The sequence below is a fragment of the Punica granatum genome, chromosome 5 (assembly GCF_007655135.1).
Source record: "Punica granatum isolate Tunisia-2019 chromosome 5, ASM765513v2, whole genome shotgun sequence".
Lineage (NCBI taxonomy): Eukaryota > Viridiplantae > Streptophyta > Magnoliopsida > Myrtales > Lythraceae > Punica > Punica granatum.
Genome location: NC_045131.1, coordinates 7,531,108 through 7,553,604, shown reverse-complemented (window position 1 = coordinate 7,553,604; position 22,497 = coordinate 7,531,108). Strand labels below are relative to the sequence as shown.

The window sequence follows — 22,497 nt, the reverse complement described above, 5'->3', positions numbered from 1 at the left end:
AAATTAAGCACTATGAGCTGCAATATTATTCATAGCTTGACATACGCCTAAGTTGAAGTCATTTGACAGATCATCCACAAAAAAATTTATGCATGGCATTTGCATCATTACCAATTACATTCTTATTGAATAGTGATTAAATTTAGTAAACTTTATAAGGTCTCAAGGCCAATAGAGTAGCAAATACTAACCTAGCACCCGAACTAACCTCGAGTAGCCTTTGCACATAATCAACCACGGCTTTTCTCCTCTTCGGAGGTGGTACTTGGCTGATCTTACCTATGATTTATAGCATCACCTCCTCAGCCAGTTCTCTGCTCTGATCTCCATACAACTTGAAGATTGTGCACGGCCCAACCCCAAAATCATAAACGTCTTAACTAATGTGTAGGAGCTCAAAATCGATCAAAGCCCACCCCAGCTCAATAGTTGAGGCTAAAATTCTTATCATTGTGATTTCTGAATCGTAGGTGACGAGAGTTTTTCAAAATTATAATAGAATTTAGGTAGAGATTTATTATAAAATCTGAAACTGTATATATATAAATGTAATAAATTAATGATGGTATGAAAAGAAAAGACATTTTAAAGCTCGAAAACTGTATCTTAGATCTCTAATGATATAATGAAACTTAAGCAAAAACTCAAAATTGGCATCTATTTTGTAACTGAAAAAAATTGGCATTTATTCAAGGTTATATAAACAATAGTGACCTAACTGGCAAAAGTAAAACTTTTAGGGGCAAATGTGCACCCAACAGATAGTTCAGTGACCAAAGTAGAATTACCCCCGAAATGATTAGTTTCGACTTGGGCCGGGCTTATACTGCAATGAACCGGCCCACCACTGTTTTCTCACTGAACGAAACCGGCCCATAATTGGCCCGTACGTATCTTCTTCTACATTTGCTGTCAGCTCCTCCGTTCGCTCTGGTCGGAAGATTTTCGTTCGCCATGGACAATCGAGTGGAGCAGACAACTCACAGTATGCGGAGAAAGAGAGGAACCGCCGGCAGCGTAAGCTGCAGAGTCCCATCGGGGCTTCTATCGCTGTTGGTGCTGCTCCTTCCCTCGATCTGCAATGCTTATCGGCCCGGCGACATCGTCCCGATGAGCCGCAGGGGCCAATACCACTCGGTGCGTTCTCCTGCCCTCTTTCCACCTCCCTCTCCTCTGTGATTGTACTGTTTTTCTGTGGGTGTGATTCTGATGTTTGATTTGCCGGTTTCACGTTTCAGTCCAGGACCGTGTGGCAAGACTTGATTGGTCGCCACTGCCCGGTCTTCGCCGTCAATCGCGAGGTAGCTTAGTTTTCGAGTTCTTCAGCTGGGAATCAATCAGCTTCATTGTATTGTTCTTTTCCTTATTCCAAGTGTTCTCTGTAGGTGTTGATCCCTATACCGAAACCGACGGGCTTCACCGGAGCTGATCCGTACAAAATGTGAGCAATTAGTTAGGGCCTTCTGCTGTCCTTTCGACTGAAAAGGAAGTTATGGATATTGTTCCTGAGCTTCTTCCTTCTGCTTTTGATAATTGGCCGGGTGAATGCATATAAAAAGGGCACCAAATTTTATGTAGATTATGCGATTCAGTGTCTCGTTGATTGCGATAGTTTTCAGTGGAGTGTTCCCCAAGAAGTTAATTGGGTTCTGTAGGAAAAAGTCACGATTTTTCTGCTTCAATATCCATGCATTATGTTCCAAATGAGTTAAATGATGTTGGAAATGTGGCGTTCTGTAGATCATTTCAAGTTGGAAGAGAGAAGTTTCTGATTCCATGGCTTTACGTGATAAACCGTAATAGCCGTGAGGTGCCAATGATTGATGTGCATTTGGTAAGCTGTTCATGTTCGTCATGTCATATTCTGCAACCGTTCTGTTTTTCTCCTGAATTAATGTACTATATTGTTAAATGCAAAGGATGGTAGAATATTCTTTCTTCAACATACAGGTAATTGTTTGATTCTTTAGTATAATAGCACATATCTAGTAATTGTATACCTTCTTGTACAGAGATACTCTGGAAGTGATTTGCATGGTGTTACAGCCAAAGTTCTGGACATGCCTCACCACTGTAAGTGATGTTCTCCAGCACCAAATGTTTTGTGTAGCAACAGTTAATGAATTCCAAATAATGATTGCTGATTTAAAATTCACAATGTAGTGTTAAAGAAATCCTCTTGCGGCCCCTTTTTTGTGTTCTCATACTCTTTGTTTCTGATTATTAACCTTCTCTTAATTTCACTTTGTGGCCACTGATATGAGCTGTATAAATATTGTAATTAACAGAACAACAATTGAAATTTGAGAAGAGATGATTTTTGAGGTACGAGTATTTGAAGTTTCTGAGCATAGATTGAGAATACTGAAATGCAATGTCAATTTTGGATATTTAACTTGAATTTGAAATTAATGGATTACAGTGGAGGACCCATGGGCCTTGTTAGATGACAGGGGATCATGGTGTGGGGGGATCGAAACCTAGGGGTGGAAAAAAGAGGAAATCCCCATTTCCCTTGACGACAAGTGCCTTTTATGTAGTGAACATATATAATAGAAAATATATATTTGTAATTAGTGATTTTTTTATGTGTAGCTGAAAGTTAAATATTGATAGAGTAGCTGTTGTTTGAAAGGAAACATCGGACTCCCGATTTACGGAGGTTTTTAATGAACTCTTATTTGATTGGACTAGTTGCAAAGCCATCCAACTATTTAGAGAAGCGATCCCTGTGTTATGTCTGTGTATTCTCTTCATATTACTGGTCAAATTCAAACAATTTTACCATGTGAAAGTTGTTACTGTTTTTGTTATTTTTAAAAATTCACATTTGAAAGATATAACGGAAATAGGTGATTTTCCATCCTTATACAATTTGTACATAGCAAATCAATGAATTAATGGACTTTAGTCTTGACTTGGAGAATGTACATCTTGAAAAAATCGGTTAATCTCCTCTCTGTCATCTTCTCTGAATCATTAGGAGGATGGCTCCTAAGCTTGGGAAGGTTTTAATCGGCTGTTGGATTCTCTATGCTTGTCTTCTCTTTTGATCCATTCTGATTTTAATGGTGGCAAAACTCATGGTTCACCGTTTTTTCACCAGTTGGTCCCTAAGATGACAATGAACCAGAGAAACTCTAGCCCTGTTATTCTATTTGTTTAAAGAATATGATTAATTTTTGTCTGAGTGAAATGTTAAATTTATGAGCGATTAGATGCATTAAAGTGCTACAAGCATTGGAAAGTCATGTTATTTCTTTTTTTGGATAAGCGGTGGAATTTCATTTGCTCCTATATATACAAGTTACACCGCATATCCGAAGAAAAACCATTAAAACTAGAACACTAAACTGACATTCACAGACCTAGAGCTCTAGCAGCAAAGGAATGTGGCTTTTTGCTATCTAAGTTGGGAATGGAGCATGCTCTGTATTTAACTGTAGAGATAATTTGCTAAATGATTCAGGATCAGTCATTTTATTTCTTTGGCGATGAGTGAGATTAAATTTGCCTGTTTCATTCTTTATTCTTTTCTTTAGCATATGCTGACACCGACTTTCTTTTATATGTTAGATATTGATATTCACCCTGATATCGCTAAACAATTCTGGGATTCTCAGATTTGGCCCAAACATGTGCTTGTTCGGTACACATGGTAAGTTGCTTATACTATTTGTATGCAAGAAATGTCCTGTCCAGCTATCGTTACTCATTACGTGAGCATGATAAAAGGGGATGAACTGTAATATGTGTTCTTGTGTATTAGAATCACTATTTATTTGAACAACATGGCAGAGCTTTTTCAAGCAGTTCTAGATAGCTAGCAGCATCATGTACACGTTTAAGACTAAAGTTTGTAATGGAATTTTAGTGCCAATTCTATAGTGATTGTATAATTGTCCCTTCAATAGACTATATAATTTCTTGTCATTTACTAATGATTATATCTAGATTTGCAGCTACTCATGTTTTCTGCATGATGTGAAACTCTTGACCGACCATATTGTTCCATATTGCAGGGAGGAGCAGTCAGAGATAGATGTTGCCTCTGGATTTTACGTTTTGTTTGGATCAGGTATAAGCTTTTGAACACATATATTTTAGGTACATTATCTACAGTAAATGGTAAGTTGTATAATTCTGTCTGTCTTTGTACATTCTCTGAATGATTTTAATGCATTCCTCTGGAAGTTGTGTATAATCTATGGTGCATGGTATTCATTATCTTGAGCTTGAGAATCGGTACTGTACTCGTTTAACGAAAGATTTTTGCTAAGTGATCTTGAAGCTACTTGCAGCTGGAGACTTGCCTCCACAATGATCATCACTTGTTTTTTTTTAAGTGCAGTCAGGCAACTTGGGATCTTCTTTGTTAGTTTGATCTCAATTCAATTACTTCCTGTGAACGCTGTCAGTTTGACAAAATATGTATTTGCCTATCAAATATTTACTGGAACTTCTCCGCAAGCAAGACTTTTCGAATAAAACAATCCATTCCTGTAGCATCTTGGTATGAGTGGAGAGATCTTTCTTATAAACAGGATGCTTTTGTCAATGTGAAGATTGGGTGTAGTTATCTCGTGAATGTCTCTTGCATAAGTCAGTATTTAAGCTGGGTTTAGAGCTGCTAAGGTCTAATTTTTACTTCAACATTTGATCTTCCGTACGTAATTGTCTTTATTTGATTCAGTTCTTTTGTTTTGTTATCATTTTCTAGGTTTTGTCCATTCCATTTTACCTATTTATTTAGAATGAGGAATACGAACTTCCCGCTAAAGATTTCCCATATACGCAAACAGGGCTTGTGCTATCTTTCATACTTTCAATCTACGTCCTGCAATCATCTCGAGACAAACTGGCAAGGTACTTAGGTGTAATTTTTGCATTAATTATATTTTCTTGTAACCATTGCACGAAGCAGAAAGAATTTATTTTATTTCTGGCGTTTTGCAGATTTGTTAGAGAAACCGTCGCAGAAACCAGCATGCCTGTTGGAGGAGTTGCAAAGGTGGAGTGATACAGTCCTAACAAAGAGTCCTGACCTTGCATTTTTGTACATCAAAGGTTTATCTAGTCCCCACAGTCCCAGAAGCCCACAACGTTTGTATTAGATGCAACTGTTTTCATCGGAATCCTACCAAGGATGCTCATGAATAGCACTGCTTGTATTTGCTGAGATTAGCTTCAGAAGTCTTGTTATGACATTTTTGTTTCAATGTAAATGCTTGAAATTGAGCAATTGAACCTCAGAATGTGGGTTATTGATGCTGTCAAGAGGGACATGATACCTTATGTTCCACGATGAGGATGAGTTAACCTATAAGTAGACTGTAAAAGCTTGTTCTGTTTTCGGGTATCAATTAATTGAAGAGAACAATTAGGAATATTGTTGAAATAGTCAATAAGGAACATTGACCTGTTTTCGGGGTAGCAGCATATTGCCGCTTCCAATTTTTTTCTTTTGAAGAGAACAGTAAGGAATATTTCAGAAAATAGTCACTCGGGAGTCCTCCGATGTTTCTTTCATCATATGATTAAAATTACAATGACACGGCAGAGTCTTTCGGACAAACGGACACACTACATATGAAAAACCAGAAAGCCATAACCAAAGGAACAGACCATCATTTTACGGAAATAGATGATAATAAACAGACTGACCAACACACGAAAGCCGAGTTGATTCGGCTAGTCCGACTTTTCTCCGGAAATAAGGGTTAGCTTCTCAGCCCTTTTAGCTTGATACTTCCAGTCTGTACGTCTTAAGTCGTATGAGATCATGAATGTCCCTGAAATCTCAGATGCGAGCAGGCCTAACCACAATCCCTTGAAGCCATACTCGAACTTGAATGCCAGGAGAAGAGTTAATGGCAGGCCGATCACATAAAAGGAACACAGATTTGCCCGTGCCACCAACTCTGGACGTGCCGTCCCCATTAAGACTCCTGAAGCAACTGTCCTTGGAGCGTTCCCTAACTCGCACAGGCCCAGGATCGGAAGTGTAGAGGTGACCAGGTCGATAACTGTTGGCTCGTCCGTGTAGATTCTGGCCAGTTTGGACCTAGCAGCAGTCGCAAAAGCAAAAACAGAGGCTCCAAAGGCGACGGATGCTACAAGTCCGACAATAGAGATCAACTTGGCCCGACATGGCCTGCCTGCACCAAGCGCATTCCCAACGCGTGCCAATGCAGCCGAGTTGAGAGAGAACGGGATACAATATAGGTAGCTGCAAATCTGGATCATGATGCCCATAGCCGCGATGCTTGACTCGGGGCTGTCACCGACTCGGCTGCACAGAACTAGCATGATATTATACCACCACCACTCGGAGCAGATGGAGAGGCAGCTTGGCCCTGCAAAAGCCACCAGCTGCTGCAAGTCTTGGAAGATCGACAAGAAGCTCACACCATAGCCATGCTCCCAAGGTTTTATGGGTGATTTCGATGTGTATATGTAGATCAGCAGCCCCAGGTCGAGGTTCATGGTGTTCAAGGCGAGACCTAGTGCAACCCCTCTTATCCCCAAACCCATGTAGATAACAAGGAAGTAGTTTATCGGTACATGGAGGATGAGGGCGATCAGGGAAGCTAGGGTTACCGGCATGGTGAGGCCTTGTGTTCGAAGCAAAGCTCTCAGTGGTTGCAAGAAGGATTGAGCAAACAACTCTGGGACGTAGGTTGCCATGAACACCCCCGCGTATCTTGCGACCTCCGGGTCCTGCCCCAACCTGAGCAGGAGGGATTCTGCATTCAGCCACAGGATTGTGATGGGTATGGAGACAAGTAAGAGGAGGGCTATGGTTCTGGAGAAGGTCAGGGTGAGGAGCGACCAATTCTTGGCCCCGAAGGCTTGGCTGCAGATTGGGTCCATCCTCATTGCTAAGCCCTTTAGGACAGAGTTCCCGGTGACATTCCAGAACCCAAGGGCCAGTGATCCTCCTGCTAGCTCTAGCTTGCCCAAGCGTCCTAAGAAGATCATTGAAACGAGGGACCTCAACAGTATTAGGAGTGTCGAGATCACAAGCGGGCCTGCAATCTTCCCTAGAGCTTGTGCCTCTTCTCTTACCTGCAATATGCTTTACCATGTCTCAAGGATTTGAAGGAGTTCAGTTCTACATAAAATCAAAAGGATGAAAATAATTTCTTTTGAGATTAAACATTTGGATTCTGAAAGTGAAAACCTCTTTCGTGGGGTACTTCCGAAGACTTCCTATGACTGATCTTCCTTCTGTTGGTTCATGGTCTGTTGTCGGGGACATGCCTGCTGGCAGGGGCTGGTCTGGAACGAAGGCAAAATCCGAAAGCAGTAGTATCATCGTTCATTGAAAAGCGGAGGACATTATAGTTATTGCAGAAGTTGAGCACATTGCCATTGGGTATGGCCGGCATTTCTGTCAATGCGTCAAGCTAAAACAGATGGCGAGAATTGAATCTATATACGTTGGATCGCCTCATGTATTGGTTCATAGTTGTATTAAGCAAAATTAGATGGAAATTGCACGATGGTTCCTCTTCTGTTGGGTTGCTAGTAAGTATCTATGTTCTGTTCCGAGCATGGTTTAGTTTCGGTGCATACCTTGCTTCAAATAATCGAACACGACTGAACAGGGTGGGCCTGTAAATGAAGATAGCAAGTGTAAATTAACTCGAAAACCTTCGATAGAATGGCTTAATCCACGGGAACAGCAACACTTAATGTCGAAAAGAGAATATACGGAAAGACTGTAACATGGTAGAGGATTGTATTAGGGAAGTGGAGTTAGGCGGCCATCCTTGACGAAGCGCCTGCTATTTATAATCTGGTGCTGCTCTCTGTGCACATTTTAGATTTCCAATTTTACGAAGAGAAGTCCGGAGTTGTTGCATTGTTTCGAACAAACCTCGAATATTTGTCAAGAGATTGGTCAATCCATGTAGGAACTGTCAATAATTATGCATTAGAGCTACTTTAATCAGCTCGGGACTTACGCTTATTTGAATAGTAAGCGGTCCCAAGCTACATTCGATTCATCCAATGTATTATCATGCAATAAATTAACGAAGTCTGGCATCTTTACCGGATTCATACATTTTAATCTATCTATAAAAGCATACAAAAGCACTTGAAATATTGATTCCGGCACGTTTTCAGGATAAAGAGAGCACACCGGTCATGATCAAGTACCATCATGAAATTGTTCAATTGATTATTAGTTATTCCCACAAATAATTGGCGCCATTGTACAATAAAATCTGTATTTAAAAGAAAGGCAAAAGGAGAGGACGTGACCACAACCGGGCAAAAGAAGAGGTTGCCTTCAAAACATGGGACAACCCTTCCTTTCAAGCTCCCAAAGTTCTCCTTTTCCACCAACAGTCGGATTAAGTATCATCAGAGTCTTCCTGTATATGTCCTGCAGATGGAGTTTTTATGGCAGAACAGAACCGAATAAAGCCTTTCCGTTCGGGACCACTCTTCTCTTTATCAGTGAGTTAAAGGCAGGCCATTCATTCATATACTTGGTCCAGGGGGATTCGTAGGATAAATTCCTATGCATGACCTTAAATGGACCTCACGCTATCATTAGTGTTAGGTTTCGGGGACACACAAACCTAGCTCGAAAATGAAAAATCTTCTAGAGCTCATGCATGCCGGGAATCACAATTATATGTGGCTTAAGAATTCAATATATATATATATATATAATACAGTTCGAAGAATCTCCTACCTATAAATTTTTTTTTAAGAAAACAGTAATTGAAGTAGCTTATTCATATTGGAAATTACAGAAGACTTCAGATTTGGAATTAATGATACTCATATTTGATACAATATCATTTTTCTGTTACAAAGGATGCCCGACTTAGTATACAAAGCTAGAATAAGAGGCATAGATAGTCCTAAAGACGAAAATCAAACTTGAAATCTCTTCACTTTTAGGCGAGAATATAATGAGATATTAAGATATCATTTTTGTGTTACGCTATATCCGTGTCTTTTTGTTTTGCCAACAAAATAAATTTATTGAGACAAATCCGTAGATGAATACAAATTCGTAGATGAATGAATGAGTCACTCCAATACCTCTACGCGTTGCAAATGGATCCGGCTCTAATCTCCACCATATCGAATTGCCTCGAGTCTTCCAGTCTGAGCATGTTGCACTAGTGATTAGACCTAAGATGTTCCTAGATCAAAGAAACATTAAACAAACTTGGAACTCGGCTCTGGATCCACTTAGAAGGGGCCTCGGTCAGTCATGTCTTCGATCAATAAATTACTAGCTTGAAGCATGAGAAGAGGATTCGATTCTTCAGTAGTAAACGAGGTCGCGAGGTGTAAAAAGACTAACAAGATAATTACGAACTCGGGCCTGCAATGCCTCTAATGAGAAAATGACCAAGCTGATAACTTGATGCCCATGGAAGCGCATGAATGCTTGCGCGGGGCTGGGAACACATGAGAGTACTTAGTTTCTCGACACGATACCGCGAAGCACGTACTTAGTTTTCCTTCCAAATACGTAGATGCCCTTCGGCGTTGATATATATCTGGCGATTGATTGAGCTGAAAAAGAATATGTACTGAATCGATTGAGCAAGAAATGGAAGAGCCACCGAGCTGGCTCTATCTTCCCCAAGTAGGCAAAAAAGAATAGTGGTCTCTATGTGGAATCCACATAGTACTCCTACTAACTTGCCATAATAAACAATAATATCTTGGATAATCCTATTTGATAATGCTCTGATGAGTCCAAAAATAAAAGGGTGATGATCTACGACGTTCATCCAGACGTCGGTCGGTCTCGTGACTGATCGATAGACGGATTAAGGAGGACCATTAATTTTCTACTTTAGGTAAAATCCAGAGGAGGTTTCATCCGGACCGGAGTATATGAGGACCAGAGCCACGAGAAATATCAATTGAACATCCTTCATAAATATATATATATATATATTATATAAAAATATGACAAGTTTGTTCAATTTTTAATATTTTAAAAATACATTTATACCTTCGTGATTTTTTCTCGTACCCTTTCGACTCGCACACTGTCAATATATATATATAGGTATAACAAGTTTCTTCAATTTTTAATATTTCAAAAATGATACCATCGTGACTTTTGGTTACACATTTTCAATATATATATATATACCGGTTCTTTCTATTCATTACTCATTTTCGAAGTTTTATTGCCTCATATATCTCTTAATGGAGTTAGCCATTCGTCACATGTATGTTTGTTCTATCATTATTTCATAACGATTTGTAGTTTCAAAATTTCATTGCACCAAATGTTCATTTTCAGTGTTTGTTTTTCCAACATGTTCATACATTCTTTGTCTCATCGCAATGAATCACGTTATTGTTTTCAAAACTTATTGTTCCCTTAGTTTTTGTTCAAAATTACATGTATCCTTCGTGAATTTATATCTTTTTTGTATACTTTTTACTCGCACACTTTTGGTGTGCTCTAATAGTATGACTTTTTCTCACACATTTTCGACTCTCTATTCATCACTCATTCTCGACATTCGTTGCCTCACATGTTCTATCTTATATTGTTTCAACCGACTTAAATTTTGTATATTTATTCTAAAGTATGACCCTTCCCAAAGTATTTCATTAACTTTTTTTTCCTTTTTGCCATTGGCAAATTAATAATATTACTATTTTACATTTTTCTCAAATAATATTAATTCCATAATATCTTTTCAATAGCATGGCATTCTTTTATTCGTTTTAATGGAAAAATTAACTTATACATATTCTTGCTCGCGACTTTTCGATTTCAAGGCACTTTTTTATAATTTTTCACTATAAAAACTGCATAGTATGCTCTATCTCATATTTATTAACTCTGACGAACACATCAAACATGAAATAATAAGAAGGGCAATTTTTTTACTTTTTTGGATCACCAACATTCATAGATATTATTAACTATTTTTTTATTATATCTATTCGTAACTTAAAGTAAGAATAGATTTCTGACTAGAAATGGTCACAAATCCATTCAAAATGATATACTATTAATTTATTTATAATATATATATTTTTTAAAAAAGTTTTCTTGATTTTGAATTCATGAACATCTTGTGAGCCATTAATTTATATATCTTTTTACAAGCATATATTATGCCGTTAGAGTATTAAGTGAATATTTGACGCGGGACGCATGCCTAAATTCATTATTATATATATTCAATTGAACATCTTCAAAGTTTGAAAAGTCAACGCAGTTAATTTATCCCATATGTAGAAAAGAACCCCTGTTTGTTTCCACCTTATCTGCTGAAATTTTAGAGAATATATATATTATTTATATATATATATATATGTTCCAATTTTGTCCCATACATTGTTGACTCCATTTGCAAGTCGTCGAAAACGATATAATATTGTTATATGATACCCATATTATATTCTCCATACTCATGTAATTCATGTGTCCACGTATACATGGTCTCTCTTCCAGTCCAATTAGAGTTCATACCCACGTTATACGCAGAATTACACATACTTCTATTATTATTATTGTTATTATTATCGGCTGACGTTGTCGAAAAATAATAATACAATTCTTAAGGAAAGGAACGATATAATTAAAGGGGTTATTATTTAGCAATTCATTGCATATAAGAAATATAGTTTTTGGAATTAGTATTCACACTTCGCAAGTTGTCCTATGTATTCTAATTCTATTAACAGAATAATTAACAAATTATATGGGTATTTTTGAAAACTAATAATGAAATCATAAGTAGAGAATTTATGACATTATAAATTAGTATAAATTTGTACAAGGACATATGATCGCATGTTGTTGCGATATTGAACAAACACATAATTGTTTTCCCTATTTGTAGCCGCCGCGGAAGGCTTTGCTAGTCAGCTTGTCATTTTGTGCTATTCGTGCGATGCACAGGTGCAAACTATTATTCACGAGACATGAATACTCGTAGGTTTCTCACACTTTACCTCGAGTAATATCGTATAACAAGCAATCATTCTAATAGGATGTCGATAATATTTTGAAAAAAAGGAAAAGATAATGCTCGAAAATGATAATGGGGGACCGTCCCCGACCCCGACCCTTCGTCCAAAGGAAAGCTTTGGGGGATACCATTGAAAGGCCAAATTTGGAATTTTGTCGGGTTTCCAATTTCCAAAGGCAACAAGATCTCCTCGCCATCCATGAAATGCACGTGTTGAAAATAATGGTCAAAGAAACGGGCAAGCCAGACTCGGCCCCCGACCGACACTGAGAGGGGCGCCGAGCCGAGCCGAGCCGAGCCGAGCCGAGGCGGGAGTCTCGCACGTGGGGTTTCGTTTCCTAGGCCGTTTCCAATAGAAAGAGAAACGCCCACACTCAGATAGACCATGTCACTCTGTGACATCCACGTGTCGTTCCATCATTCCTGAAGTACCTTTTGTCCACTCTCTCTCCCCTCCCTCTTATTTTCCCTTTGATTTCTTTCCTGTATTTCTTTCACGCTGTTCACTTTCACGCTGTTCAAAAAAGAGGAAATTTCAATTTGGCCCTGAAATTCCCTCCAAGTTCAATTAGACTCTTCACCTTTTACTATAATAAATGTCACATCCTACTAAATACCGGCGAAGAACATAATTAGGAAATAATAATAATAAAGATGCTTGAATTACTACAAGTGCGCAAATTTAATACAGTACATCGTGCTAGATTTTCCATTTTACATTACTCAATGTGAGTATCATATCATGTGACCTCTCATGTCGAGGTATATAAAGGTAAACAAGATATAAGATTTAAAGAGAATGATACATTAATCGAGACATATTAAATTTCATATTCATAGGAACGAGTTCGCAATGTTAATATTAGTATATGAAACATTCTATCAGATGGGTCTGAAAGTCCAATACATCAACAGTAAATTAAGAAACTAACAAATCGATTGAGAATTGAAACAAAAATCTCGTAAAAAAGTACGTATCAATAAGTTGCAGTTCTAGAAGAAGGCATAGCATTATGCGGTGAGCAATTCAGGCTACCCGGACAAAAATTTCAATACCACCAGAAAAAATACATATTGGGACAAGTGCCAAAGTTTAGGAGGTGAATTAAGAAGGAAAAACTACAGTGACCAAACTGAAAAAAGGAGGGAATAGAAGGCGACCGGCAACGAATGTATGAAATTGATAAGATCAGCTCAGCTCAGGGAAGCAGATAGACAGGAAGACAGGAAGGGGAATATCTTCATCGGAACGACACGACATCCCATTGGCTGCCCAAAAAGTTGCAGAAGAGATTAAGATAGTCAAAAATTAGGTTTAAGGAGGGCTTCCGAATTCTCTATAGTTTTCCATCTCGGTGCAGAGGAGCTTGAAGTGGATGGTGATGTCAATCTCTCGTTTTCTTTAGCTTTTATTTTTTTTTCCTTTTTTTTTTGGGGGGGATTTGATTTAATAATACCTCTGAGAACTTTCTCGGGAAAACATGATCTCCGAGCTTCCCTTTAGGCGTATCATGTTCGCAGCCACTAGGGTTTCTTTTGATGAATGCGAGGAAGAAGAGGCTTCGAGGTCAAGCAAAACCCTCCGACGCTCAAATCCCCAGTTCGTTTGACCGGGAAAAGTAAAGGGTTGTCTTCACCCCTCCCAACCCCCCTTTTCTGGGAAATTAAGGAAAGTTGCCCGGAAGAGCTCCCGATGATAAAGCTCTGTTTTTGGGGCGCTGAAGGGTGAATTTGGTGGCAGAGGCACTCCAGAGTGAAGGAAAATTGGAGTGCTGTTCCATCGGGGAGAGGGCTTGCTTAATGTGGGGTTGATTGGATTTGATCGGTTGTTTATAGGGGCAGGGTTGAGTTTGAGATGAGGAACTCGGGCATTATCTGATTTGGTAAGGGGTGGTAGGGTTGCAACATGAGTTGCAGCTACAATAATAGCAGAGAAGGACGGGAGAGCGAGTTTGAGCAACACTCGGTTCTGAGGAAGTCTGTCGACTCCGAGCCGAAATCGGTGTCCCAGAACGGGTCGATTTCCTCTCCACAGTTGTCTATCGATGATAATCTGCTGGTTGACCCGAAGTTGCTGCTTATCAGGTCGAAGATTGGCGAAGGAGCTCATGGTAGAGTTTACGAAGGGAGGTGAGTGGAATCTCTTTGTGCGTGTAATAAATTATGGTCTTGATGTATTGGTATTACCGTGTCTGTCAATTGGATCCATTTTAGATATATGGACCAAAAAAAGAAAGTCCTTTAAGATCCTTTTAGTATACTATGTCGAAGAGTATTTTTTTGGTTATTTTATGATCTTAATTGCAATGCACAGCGCTGTTATTCAGTATGCTCGGGAATCTGATGACCATGCTTTGGTCATTATTGTTTTCTAAAGTAATTAATTGATTTTTATGCAATTTTCCTGCCTTCAAGTTTTGAGTGGTAAGCATACGACAGACTTGTGAGAGATCTGTTGGGACATTCACGTGTATCACACGGATTCTTTTTTTATACTATTGATTAATGAGTTGGTTTTCTCCTAGACTAGATTTAAATGTGACTAGTTTTTACTGTTTGTGCTTCTAGTGTAATCAACTGTTGGGTTAGTTACCCAAAGTGTTTCTTTAGCAGCGGGTGTATTAGTTGAATAGGTATATACTGACATCTTTCCAGATATGGAGATCAAATTGTTGCCGTAAAGGTTCTTAATCCTGGGAGCACGCCAGAAGAAAAAGCTGCACTTGAAAGCCGGTTCGCTCGGGAAGTCAATATGATGTCACGAGTAAAACATGAGAACCTTGTCAAGGTGAGGATTTTTAACAGAGTGTCATGAAGTGAGTATTCTCAACGAATTATCTCATGAGGCTTTAACTAGCTGTGATTGTGTATCAACTATAAGCAGTTCCTTTGATTAGTCTACTACCTGGCATTTTCTTTTACCATCACAGTCAATCTGATAGAATTTTGTGCTTCTTGTGCTCTATCTATCTTGTAGTTCATTGGAGCTTGTAAAGACCCTCTAATGGTAATTGTCACGGAATTGCTACCTGGAATGTCTCTTCGGAAATATCTGGTTGGAATACGTCCTAAATTGTTGGATCTTCATGTTGCGATAAAATTCGCTCTTGATATAGCCCGTGCAATGGAATGTCTACATGCCCATGGAATCATACATAGAGATCTTAAACCAGGTACTTTGGTTGATTTTGGTTCCTAAGATGCCCAAAGATTTATTGTTAGTTTTTTGCTGCGTAAAGATTATTTCCCCATTCACATAGTGAAATGTTTTATTCAAGTTTATTCAGTTAAGTTATGTTTTTTCAGGACCGTTTAGAGTTACCATTTAGAAAATCTCTATTTTCACTTTGATAAGTTAAGAGTGTGGAAAATCACGGTTTGCAATGGTGATCATTCGGTGCTGTAGTTATACTATGCCTTTTTTTTTTTTAAGTAAAATAATTTTGAGTTCCAGTTAAGGGAATTCTTCTAGCGGTTCTGAGATATGAACTTTAAAGAAAGGCTAAATTAAAAATAGTATGAAGAGAGAGGAGGAATTGCAAAAAGGACGATTAGATTGGTCAATCCTCGTATGGGAAAGATGCTCCATTTCTTCTGTTTGAGGTGTAGCCAAGAACACTTTTCATTTGTTTTGACTTGCATGTGCCTTATTATTCATGTTTGTGTTGGTATTTCTACTTAAAAATTATTATGATTGCAGATAACCTGCTACTTACAGCAAACCAGAGGTCTGTAAAGCTCGCCGATTTTGGTCTTGCAAGAGAAGAATCTGTCACTGAGATGATGACTGCAGAAACCGGGACGTACCGCTGGATGGCTCCTGAGGTCTGTATATGTTAGTAACTTACTTTATTTTGCTTTGAAGATGACTATTTGTTATCCAGAGAGAAATGAGAAAGAAGTTTAATAGGAAGCGTGGCATCTCTTGATAACTGTGGAAACTATTAAGTTTTGGAATGGTGACTGGCCTTCTGAAAGGACAAGCTGAAGCCGATAGTACTAGTCAGTTGATCAATGCCATATTTATCCTTCAACACTGCTTCTGCAGTTGTACAGCACAGTGACGTTGCGACAAGGAGAGAAGAAGCATTATAACAACAAGGTCGATGTATATAGCTTTGGGATTGTACTGTGGGAATTATTAACCAACCGCATGCCATTTGAGGGCATGTCTAATTTGCAGGCTGCTTATGCTGCTGCTTTTAAGGTGAGTAATATCTTTCACATCGACAACGGAAGAACAACAGTGAATTTCAATTAACAAATTCGTGTACGTAGCACTCAAGCAAGCGGAGCAATTGTTGCTTTCACAATGTAGTTATTAGGAGGTGGATACAATAGCAGATGGCAATTTCTTCTTTTTTCTCATCCAAAAGGGGGAAGAAAAAACTGATGTACTGCTACATGTAACTGCTCTAAGCTATTTAAAAACATTGTACTCTTTGCCGCATGAGTCTGTGAAGTCGCAATTAGAAATTGATGTTTGGTTTAATTTGGACGTTTGCTGACCCGAGAATCATGTTTGCTGAATTTTTTGGTTTTTTGCTCTGTAAAATTACAGCAAGAGAGGCCGAGTCTTCCAGAAGATGTATTTCCCGATCTTGCATTTATCGTACAGTCATGTTGGGTTGAGGACCCGAACATGAGGCCAAGCTTCAGTCAGGTCATACGTATGCTCAACACATTTCTCTTCACTCTCCCTCCTCCTTCCCACTCAATATCAGACCCCGACTCCAACAACTCAGCAACTACAAGTAACCGCACCCTGACCCTGTCTTCAGCCCCGGTGAAAGGGAAGTTTTCTTTTCTTCGCCAACTTTTTGCTGCTAGGAGGACTAGGCACTCTCAATGATTGGAAAAGGGCAAGGATTTCTACATAGCATCTTTTTGGTAGAATGCCGGGCATTATGGCATCCAGTGGCACATGTAATTACTGTAGGGAGTTTGGTTGGCCGGACATCAACTGGCCGCAGGTGGGAATAGAATGGATCAGTGAAGAATGCTTTTGATATAGGAATGGTAGGGAAAAGGAAATGGACATGTTCTCGGCAATCTTGTAAAGATGGGATATATATTAATCTGAATTTTTCTGCCTATAGTTTCTTTGATCACTGTCGATATTACCCCTTTTGCTTTACAGCATTCACATTGTTAAACTTATGCGAGTCCAAATGGTGATTTAGTCACGATTATGAGGAGCCCCGTCTGGTATAGTGTCCATGCCAGGCTCTTCAGGAAATGTTTGAATTTTGACGGGACGGTATATAATCGTCTCGCTGCACCGTCAAGAGAGAGTGTGAGAGAATACGGACTAAAATGAAAGTTGTTAAAGTCCGAGGACCAAAAACGAATTTTGGTGAAAATCCTCTAATGAATCTCCTGCCTGCGTCAGGGTCAATGAGTTGAGCTCCTCAGCTATGGAGGAAGATGCCCATGTCGTCGTCCTCGAGAGCTGTGGTCCTCCGCTTGGTCTGCAACCTCCAGTCCCTGAAGCAAGTGGAGCAAGCCCTAGCCTCTGTCACCAAGCAGTCCCTCTTCTCGGATCCCCTCATAGCCTCCAAGCTCATCGTCTTCTCCGCGCTTTCCTCACTGGGCAGCCTCTTCTTCGCACAGTCCATCTTCGAGCAAACGCCGGGGGACAATACCTTCATCTGCAACACCATGATGAGGGCCTACTCGAGGAGCGCCTTTCCCGTCAGAGCTATCGCCATCTACAACCGAATGCTGAGCTCGGGCTTGGAGTGCGATAAGTTCTCCTACAATTTCGTGCTCAAGGCTTGTGGGAGAATGCTCTGGTGTGGGAAGGATGACGTGAGCGGTGGGGAGATGAGGGTCTCCCGCAAGGTGGGAGAGGTCCACTGCCGGGTTTTCGTGGTGGGGTTGGATTCGGACCTACATATCCAGAACTCTCTACTGCATATGTATTCAGAGTGCGGGTTGATGGGCAGTGCCCGCTGGTTGTTCGATGAAATGACTGATAGGACTGTAGCTTCATGGAATATCATGATTTTGGCATTTGATCAGGTCGGTGATTTTGCAGCGGCAGATGAGCTTCTGGACTTGATGCCAAGGAAGAATGTGGTTTCATGGAATACCTTGATAGCTAGGTACGTGAGGCTGGGCAATGTGAAAGCCGCTGAGAGGGTGTTTAATGAAATGCCCGAGAGGGACACGGTCTCGTGGAACTCGATAATTTCAGGGTATGCCCAAGTAAAGGACTATGCCGAGGCATTGAGGCTTTTCAATGAGATGACAGATGTCGGGGTCAAAGCAACGGAGATTACACTTACATCTGTCCTCGGCGCATGTGCCGAGACGGGGGCTTTGGACATGGGCAAGAGGATCCATGAGTTGCTGAAGGAAAAGGGGCAAAAGATTGAGGACTACATTGGGATTGCGCTGGTGGATATGTACGCAAAGTGCGGAGAGTTGACCTGCGCTAGGAGAGTATTCGATAACTTGGAGATGAAACCCGCCAGCTGCTGGAATGCAATGATCATCGGGTTAGCAGTCCATGGGCACTCTCAGGAAGCCCTCAAGCTGTTTCATGAGATGACGACAAGGAAGCGGGACGACGTAAGGCCCAATGGGGTCACGTTCACTGGGGTCCTGACTGCGTGCAGCCACAAAGGGCTGGTCGAGGAGGGTCGCTGGCTCTTCGCCCTCATGACCGAGGGCTACCTCATCAAGCCAGATATGAAGCACTACGGGTGCATGGTGGACCTCTACAGCAGACTGGGCTTGTTGGATGAGGCCTATGGGGTGATAAGGTGCATGCCGTTTGAGGCAAACTGTGTGATCTGGAGGACACTTCTAGGGGCTTGTAGGACTCATGGAAATGTGGAATTGGGTGAACTATCGTTCCGACAGCTTGCCAAGCTCGGGACCCTTCGGGATGGGGACTATGTTCTCTTGTCAAATATGTATGCTGATGCAGGGAGGTGGGATGCTGTGGAGAGGTTGAGGGATGAGATGGGAAGTGGCAAAGTTCTCAGGAGACCGGGGGCCAGCAATATCGCACTGGAGTAGTCATTTCTTTTCTGAACGACTTGGATCTTCGAGCTCGAACATTATGTCGGGTTCAACTGATCCATGGTAAGGTTGGCTCCCATACCTAATAGCCATAAGCTATCTTTTCAGATTGATGCCCCCTTCCCAGCTGCCGACAGTTATCAAAACCTCCCCTATTACTACGCACAACAGTTTCACAATGCAGATCAGATGGAAGGTTCCGGTAATGCTACATACCATCAAGACGTCTCGAGGCATGTCTTGTTACCATCTTGTCCCCGGAAATTTACCGAGTCAGTTGCTTAATGCTGAATACGAGAATCTGAATTGCGACCTATACCGCTAAACTGAGTCACTTTTAATACCAATCTGATCTGATTTGGATTGGTACATTAATAACAGATGGGTTCCAAAAGCATCACTGTGGGCGTTGGACCTTTTCTCGATCAATCAATGGTTTTACTTAGCTGGGCATGCCCAATTGGACCCTGTCAATGGCTTTCTTTGTTGAATGTTCCCAATGGCAAAACTTGCTCTTCTTTCTCCATCTTCCTTTAGGATATGTTTTAGCTAAAATGAAAGAGACGATGTGGATTCGGTAATTCTAAGACTCATTTTTGGTAACAGCAAGATTGGGACCGGGATTTCGATTAGATCAAATATAATTTATCGGTAGGAAGATCAAATATATTTAATAAAGAGCTAATCCTAATCTGGGGTGAGATTAATGCGAATGTGGAATAAAATCTTATGCAGGATGATAATATTGCCCCATTTTTGTTTCAAATTTACGAAGTCTGTCGTCCAAGAAAAGAAGAACATGGAGAGGGAGTGGTGCCGAACGTCGGTGACCACTGCCTCAACCTGGATCAAAGCTTGCCTGCAACTTGAACTGGAGATGGTCGTTGTCGGGCCTCCTCCGACCCCAAATCATCCCCCATCCCCTCCTTAAAGAGAGAGAAAGGGCAGAGGGAGAAGGGGGCAGTGGTGGTCGGTGTTCGTTCATTTCTTTATTTTTCTTTAATTTTGAATAGCCATAGAGTAAATATTGTTTTGTTTGTTTTGTTCGAGAGTGAGGTAAGAGGTCGAATTTTTTTTTTTACTATTTATAAAAAAAGCAATATTGATTAAATGTTACAATTATATTTTTTTATTTTTTAGCGATTGTAAATGTGATTTTTTAGCAAGTTAATAATTGATTATAAAAAATTACTTCCGCTTATTTTATATTTTAAATATTATATTTAATATTAGTAATTTTTAATTATTATCTCCTAAATAACACTACTTCCAAACCAAGCGTATATGATGCTCTGATTAAAATGTGCCACGCATTCCAGCACCATCAGATCTTCCGATATCTCTCTCGTTTTCGACATTGGGACGTGCGACATGCCTCCCATCCCAGCACCGTATAATTTTCCCTTCCAATAATTAAAAAGAGAAAAAAAAAAAGAGAGAGAGGATAATATAGAGAATTCGATCTTTTTTCCCACCCTCTTCTTTTTCTCTCTTTAATCTGACCAATAACATCATAAATTTCTGTGAATTCTCTTCATGAATTATGGAAGAAAGGAAACGAGAGATGAGGTGTCTCTGTCACCAATACAACTACTTTAGATGCATCAATAAATTGGTAATTTAAGTAACCGACATGAGAGGAAACGTACCAATTTCTCTTGCCCATATACCAAACTGCACGTGTCTTGCTCATGTTAACTTCAACTATATCAAGAAAAAATGAGGTCTGATGTAACAGCATCGCCCCAAATTGAAATCTACAAATTTTGAATTTGATGTTCACCAATACAATTATCAGTGCCTCTTCTATTTTCTTTACCCCCATTTTATCTCTTTTAAGCTCATATATATATATATATATATTTTGGTAATCGAAAAAGAAAAAAAAATAACTATATCAGTTCCCCTCCGTGTTCCCATGCAATGTACGACCTCGGGCACCCTCCCACATTTAACATTGTTTGCTGAAAAATTAAAACAGCATTTTCAACGTTCGTTTTTAGGTTCCAAATAACATATGCTTCTCTAGTAATCACAGGAAAATTGATTTATGAACTTTTATAAAAGAGATGGCACTGATCTATAAGGTATAGGACCGATCCAACCTGAGTTTTCAAGTTTGAAATTTGTTACAAAGAATTGAAAATAATATATATATATATATATATATTTATTTATTTATTTATTTTTCTTTTGTAAGGGTAAATTGAAATTGAGTCTTCATCTCTCCTTTCTTGGAACAAAATACATGGGAGATTGTACCACAATATCTGTGTATTCTCTTGTTGGTTACGGACTTGGTATTAATGTATTGTCTAAGACTTAAAGAGCCGTTACCATGTTAGATAGAGAAGGAACCTATACCTAACTACTTTCTATTTCGCCTATTGATTATATTCATTTGAAAAGACAGATTTTCGAACGATGGATCTCTTCTGGACCAATCCTTGATTTCTTGACCGTTCATGAATACCCCATTGTCGTTTGATCATGGTTTCCATATTGATCCAAGAGAAGGTTCACGAATTAATGAACAACAAAATTTCCATCAAAGAGGATGTAGGCAGTGTTGTAAACCTCGTTTGTTGACTTAAAAATCGCAGATTCGATATTTAATGAGACTACCCGTACTCATATATTAGTTATTTAGGATTTTTCTTTCATTGTACTAGACATTTGACCTTCTTAGATGTTGTCAATGCATGATTCTTTTTATACATTTCTCTTTTTACCAACATTTATACACGGAAATAAATAAATTATTAGGATAAATTTCATAAATACTATCTATAGTTACGTTACAGAACATTGACATCCCTTATTTTGAAAATAAGACAGTGATACCTCCAATTTTGACGATGCAGATACCCTCATAAGTTCCGAAAATGAACACTGACTTCCCCTCATGCAAGGTATAATAATGTCTTATGAAATTTTATAGATAGTGTCATTCCACTAAAAAACTTATAAGAAATGTTAATGTTAGTAAATAGAGGGTGTCGCTGTCCTATTTATAAAATGCGGATCTCATTGAGGCATTTGCGTACCCTGAACTTGAAAAGATTTGGATGCCCCATCATATGTGAAAGTGAGCAAATTTCCACCGACAACAGAAAAATGGAGACGGAGTTATACTTATATCGCTCCCCAATAAAACGAAATGATGCCTCTTTGTTAGGACAGCATATCTATATATCTATTTATATATATATAAACGGGAAAGATTTCGAAAGTTGCCGCGTAAAATACGTTCATTTTTCATGCTCTCGAATTTCTCTTTTATTTATTAAAGAATACGAATAAATTAATGTAAATATAGACATTACTTAACCATGAAATAAATAATAAGAATAATATAAAATAATATCATAAAATAATACTTTAATTTAATTATTCTTAATTCAATCTTATAGGCGATTTATAAAATATTTAAATAGGGATTGTACCTTATGAAACTTGAATAAGCCAATAATATTATGGA

General features: G+C 39.2%; 4 protein-coding genes and 1 long non-coding RNA gene across 5 annotated transcripts; 4 read left to right on the top strand and 1 right to left on the bottom strand.

Moving 5' to 3' along the window:
- Nucleotides 1-912: 912 nt before the first annotated feature.
- On the top strand, nt 913-5,305 carry LOC116208428. The gene is made up of 9 exons (XM_031541873.1): nt 913-1,137; nt 1,239-1,301; nt 1,386-1,441; nt 1,741-1,834; nt 2,013-2,073; nt 3,577-3,658; nt 4,023-4,078; nt 4,803-4,866; nt 4,957-5,305. Exons 1-9 carry the CDS (start codon nt 955-957, stop codon nt 5,018-5,020), a joined length of 723 nt encoding a protein of 240 aa, XP_031397733.1. The 5' UTR covers nt 913-954; the 3' UTR covers nt 5,021-5,305.
- LOC116208429 lies at nt 2,082-2,690 on the top strand. The gene is made up of 2 exons (XR_004157070.1): nt 2,082-2,325; nt 2,423-2,690. It is a non-coding gene; the product is annotated as an uncharacterized LOC116208429 (long non-coding RNA).
- A 191-nt stretch (nt 5,306-5,496) lies between the features above and the next one.
- On the bottom strand, nt 5,497-7,859 carry LOC116208427 (protein DETOXIFICATION 53). Its single transcript, XM_031541871.1, has 4 exons — nt 7,718-7,859; nt 7,579-7,617; nt 7,184-7,281; nt 5,497-7,068 (listed from the first exon to the last, which is right to left on the bottom strand). The coding sequence occupies exons 1-4, from the start codon at nt 7,731-7,733 to the stop codon at nt 5,692-5,694; spliced, it is 1,530 nt and encodes a 509-aa protein (XP_031397731.1). The 5' UTR covers nt 7,734-7,859; the 3' UTR covers nt 5,497-5,691.
- Nucleotides 7,860-13,170: 5,311 nt separating this feature from the next.
- On the top strand, nt 13,171-17,078 carry LOC116207397 (serine/threonine-protein kinase STY13). The gene is made up of 6 exons (XM_031540311.1): nt 13,171-14,114; nt 14,640-14,772; nt 14,962-15,157; nt 15,685-15,809; nt 16,033-16,191; nt 16,546-17,078. Exons 1-6 carry the CDS (start codon nt 13,891-13,893, stop codon nt 16,834-16,836), a joined length of 1,128 nt encoding a protein of 375 aa, XP_031396171.1. The 5' UTR covers nt 13,171-13,890; the 3' UTR covers nt 16,837-17,078.
- LOC116207396 (pentatricopeptide repeat-containing protein At3g29230-like) lies at nt 17,071-19,538 on the top strand. Its single transcript, XM_031540310.1, has one exon. It carries the CDS (start codon nt 17,412-17,414, stop codon nt 19,011-19,013), a length of 1,602 nt encoding a protein of 533 aa, XP_031396170.1. The 5' UTR covers nt 17,071-17,411; the 3' UTR covers nt 19,014-19,538.
- Nucleotides 19,539-22,497: the final 2,959 nt, after the last annotated feature.